We start from the raw sequence: 4,610 nt of genomic DNA, 5'->3' as shown, positions 1-4,610 counted from the left end.
TAAATTTGTTTTTCAATATTTTTATTATTATTTTAATAGTTTTAACACGTGTCACATTTTTAATTGACACGTAATGTTTTTTAACCAATTCGATGCATTTGAGTATCGGTATCGGCTGATACACCTGAATTGTTGGCCAAATAGTACAGGTCTGATTGACATACTGGCAACATTGCTCTAGTAGATTGATAAAAAAGCCTGCTAGTGTGTGGTGCCCCCAGCACCCATTTACTTGGTGGTTTAGACTTTGGAGGCTACCAACCATCCTCCATTGCGGATTGGATACCCGACCTTACTAGATCCGTTTTGTTGGACCATGGAGGCACACACAAAGATTAGGCCATGTAAATACTAATTGGACTTGTAATCTTATAATAGACCCTCCGGAATCCAAGAAGTTGGGTCGTATCGTAACAAGATCCGAATCTGAAGTGATTTGCCAGATCACTTTATCTGCTCTACACTTCACTACTTATGTTGTGGCAGAGCAAGGATAGATCGGTCTATTTGTGTCAGAGTTGAGGGTTTTTAATTAAAAAAAAAAAAGTTGCAGTTTGCAGCGCAAGCGTGGGACCCAGTGGAAGAGACAGAGTGCGTTGGAGCCACGTCAGATGTCTCTCATCCTTATCCGATCTGATCGTGTTTTTAGGTTCATAAATGTAAATAAAATATAAAAGGAAAAACACTTGTAAGTAAATGACGAAAGCAGCCTTATTAGCAGTTTCAACTTTTCAAAACCAGATGTGTTTTAGACTGAAATATGCACATACTATTTACTATGGTTACCCAAGTACTTAAATTCCAATAATTGAAGATAAAAGTAGGTTTGAATTATTATAAAAAAAAATCGGGTATGTTTTTTTTGTCAATAACCTTATCATTATTGAGAAGAGTAGAGAGCCCCCCCTCTTGGAAGTTGGAAGACAAGAGCTAGTCTAGGTTGGTCCTTAAGGGATATTTTCGTCATAAAATAAAATTTTTGGTGGCGTTGGGGTTCGAACTTGCGACGTCCCAACATAACACTCTGCAATAAAATTACAATTTTTTTTTCTGTGACGGAAAAATCGAAGTTATATTTTTTTGTTTCGCTATAAATAGGGAGCAAGGGTGGTTCCTTCTTTCCACTTCGTGTTCGTATTGGTATTGTGTGGGGGTGTTGCTCAGTCTGCGTTTGCTCTTTCGTTTTTTGTTGGTGGGGGGGGGGGACTGGAATTAGAATTATAGAGAGAGGGAAGGGGTTGTTGGTGGTGGTAGATATAGAAAAAGATGTTGGGCGTGTTCAGCAGCTCGATCGTGACGGCCCCCGACGAGTTGGCGGCGGCGGGCAGCCGGACTCCGTCGCCCAAGACGACGGCGTCTCTGCTCGTCGACCGGTTCTTGCGCAACTCCCTCGACGCCGTGTCCCTCCGTCCTGGTAGCGAGGCGTACTTGGCCTACACCCATCACAACCAGGATCCCCTCAGGCCCAGGTACATTCAAACACCTCTTTCTTTTTTTCAAAGAAAATACCACCACCCCTCCAAAGAGCAGAGCAGGTGATCTTCCAAATCACGGATCTTTGGGGAGGGATCATGGTTGATGATTTTATTGGTTCGTTATTATTATTATCATTATCAAGAAATTAAGAAAGAAAAGGGGATATCTTAGGGTGTTCGCGTGCAAGGACGAGATATTCTGCCTGTTCTCGGGGGCGCTGGACAACCTGGCGAGCCTGAGGCAGCAGTACGGGCTGGCAAAGAACGTGAACGAGGCGCTGCTGGTTATCGAGGCCTACAAGGCGCTGCGGGACAGGGCCCCCTACCCTCCCAGCCACGTCGTCGGCCACCTCTCCGGCGACTTCGCCTTCATCGTCTTCGACCACACCACCTCTGCCGTCTTCGTTGCTTCGGTACGTGGTTCCGAGTTCGAATCCCCAACAGTTACCATCTCTTTGAATCTCTCGATCCATCAACGGGGCCGCTATTGCTTGGTCATCGTTTGAGATTCGACCTACTTGTCCTCGTCATATCTAATTTTTACTTTGTTATTGATCATTTCATAAATATTAAAACACGGGTGATTGAACAGGACCAAAACGGCAAGGTTCCCTTGTATTGGGGAATCACGGCAGATGGATTCCTGGCCTTTGCTGACGACTCGGAGCTTCTCAGGGGCTCTTGTGGCAAATCTATCGCTTCTTTCCCTGAAGGTAATCATCATCATCATCGTCTGTCTGTAGATCCATCACATGTATGTATATGAATGATATGATGGTATTGGAGGAACCCATCAAAATCACCAACATGGTGTTGATGGTGATGGGATACTAAGAATGGTTGGTATGACTCTTAGTGGCCCCCGCAGTTGAAAAGAACGAATGAATGGTCTGTGACTTTTTTTGTGTAGGTTGTTTCTTCTCAACACGATGGGGAGACTTGAAGAGCTATGAGCACCCCAAGAACAAGGTCACATGCGTGCCCGCAACAGAGGAGGACATAATGGGCGCCACTTTCACGGTAACCCAATTTCAATCTCCTTTCATAATTCCTTTTAATACACTTACCTAACGTATACCTACTAGTCTCTCATTTTTGCCTCTTTTTGTCAACATATATCTATCGCTAAGCGTGATCTTGTTCGTGTTGTTAATATTTTCTGTCTTCCTTTTTCTTTTTTCCTTTCCCAGGTCGAAAGAGCGCCAGTGTTTGCAGCCATGAAATAAATGATACACCTTTAAATTGATCGATCCCCTGCATCGTCCATCAGGAAGTGAGTGGGTGCATGCATGTGGGGACAGCGGGTGGTTTGTGGTTGTATTGTAGATTGGGTCCTCATGTATCATGATGGCATGGTTCCCACCATTGTAGATATAGTTTGCATAAAGTTGTCCCGAGCAACATCTCTCCTCTCTCTCTCTGGTTGCTGAAAACCATACATCTTGTCCGATCATCTCTGTTGTTTATTTCTCTTTTTTTTTTTTTTTTGCTTGAAGATATGGATGGTTTGGCTAGACCACTATCCATGGCAATGGCGTTCCTGAGTTCCTGAAAATAAGAAGAATACGAAAGCTTAACAAAACATTTCTTCTCTTGTACTTTGAGAATGCAACTTTACCATTTTTACAAATGCCTAAAATCCAGGAGGGAATTACAAAGTTCCGACGTCTACTTCGTTCAATTGTGCTTCTGCGGAGGGTGATATGTATCCTTTTCCATACGGACTAAACATCTAAAATATATGTTGGGCGTGGTTGAAACGCCCATCTCAAAAAGAATACTGAAATTAATTTCTGATGATTTGATGAAATAATAGTGGAGACCCTATTCAGGTCTGGGAAGGATGGAATCTCTCACTGGCGCATGCTAACTTACAATCATGTCTGACCCTTGGATCAAATCTGCCACAGAAAGACAGGAAAATCATGGTTCATTGAAATATAAGCTCGGAGTTTGCATTAATACGAGTAGAGTGGGGATTATGCTGCCCTTTTTTTAATTATGTCACCTTAGGACCCTCCAAATAGGAAGCAGGTTATATGTTCCCCCTTGAAGAGGGGGGTTAGCTACATCTCATGTTCGGGGGCTTAAAGAGCACCACTTATGTAGGCATGTGCGTCTCGTATCCCCATGTCAGCATTAATTAGCGTTGGAGTTTGATGCGATTGCAAAGACTTAAGTACCCTTTGTTGGGTCAAACCACCACGTTGGTGGTGGTTACCCACTATGTGGGTAATGCTTCCCCACATGAAGTGTTCCTTCCGTTAAACCTGCAATCGGAGGGAACGGTTACTCAACCGTTCCCATTTTGTGTTTATAAAAGGGTCTCATGAGCAACCCTTTCAATGAGCGCAATACAGAAATTAGGAGGGAAGAGGTCGACTTACCGTCCGCATATAGTGGCATGCGCTTGTGGTGGCTGCGGACAGGCTAAGTTGAAGAACGCCCTTCTCCGTTAACGTCCTCCGCCCTCCGTCAATGGCAGCCTCAGGTACGTTGTCTACTTTTTTGTTTTGTTTTTGCAGGGCCACCACCATACAGGGAGTCAGGATAGTTTGTCGTCGTCGGAAAACCCCTGTCGAACCCGACATTGGGTTATGGGCCCACACCCCGCTTCCGCACGGGGTGTGCTCCGGTTTGACCAGCAACGCAGGTCACCGTGGGGTGACCCTGCTACTGGTCACCGGCGCCTGTCGCTGGCACCGGCGACTGTCGTCGTTGGGCGACAAATTGATAAAAAAAAAAAAATCTTACCTCTGTTTTGGGGGTTTCTTGTCGGCGAGGACCCCGCCGGTGCTTCACTCCACATCCGCCAGTTAAAGCTCGACTGGGACCGTCGCCGGCGACTATTGAGTCGCCGGATTTCTGAAACATTCACTGGCGGATGAATGGCAGCTTTCGCCGGAGAAGGAGCGCCATCAAGCGGCGGCGTTGGTCGCCGGCGGACGGCGGCATTGATCGTCGGCAGGCGCCGGCGTTGATCGTCGTCAGGTGGTGGTGTTGATCGCCGGCAGGCGGCGACGGCGGTGAGTGAAACTGCGAAATAGGGTTTTTTGAAAAACCCTAATTCGTATTTCATGTGTTTTATTGGGATCCATTTATCGGATCCGGTATGCCCCGGGTCTGACCCGGATC

General features: G+C 45.7%; 1 protein-coding gene across 1 annotated transcript; it reads left to right on the top strand.

The window, feature by feature from the left end:
• The first annotated feature begins 1,121 nt into the window (after window positions 1-1,121).
• On the top strand, window positions 1,122-3,057 carry LOC149815386 (stem-specific protein TSJT1-like). Its single transcript, XM_089990343.1, has 5 exons — window positions 1,122-1,469; window positions 1,648-1,888; window positions 2,068-2,188; window positions 2,386-2,495; window positions 2,666-3,057. Exons 1-5 carry the CDS (start codon window positions 1,267-1,269, stop codon window positions 2,699-2,701), a joined length of 711 nt encoding a protein of 236 aa, XP_089846469.1. The 5' UTR covers window positions 1,122-1,266; the 3' UTR covers window positions 2,702-3,057.
• Window positions 3,058-4,610: the final 1,553 nt, after the last annotated feature.

The sequence above is a fragment of the Nuphar pumila genome, chromosome 15 (assembly GCF_984573655.1).
Source record: "Nuphar pumila chromosome 15, dmNupPumi1.hap1.1, whole genome shotgun sequence".
Lineage (NCBI taxonomy): Eukaryota > Viridiplantae > Streptophyta > Magnoliopsida > Nymphaeales > Nymphaeaceae > Nuphar > Nuphar pumila.
This window is presented reverse-complemented; position numbering and strand designations above follow the sequence as displayed.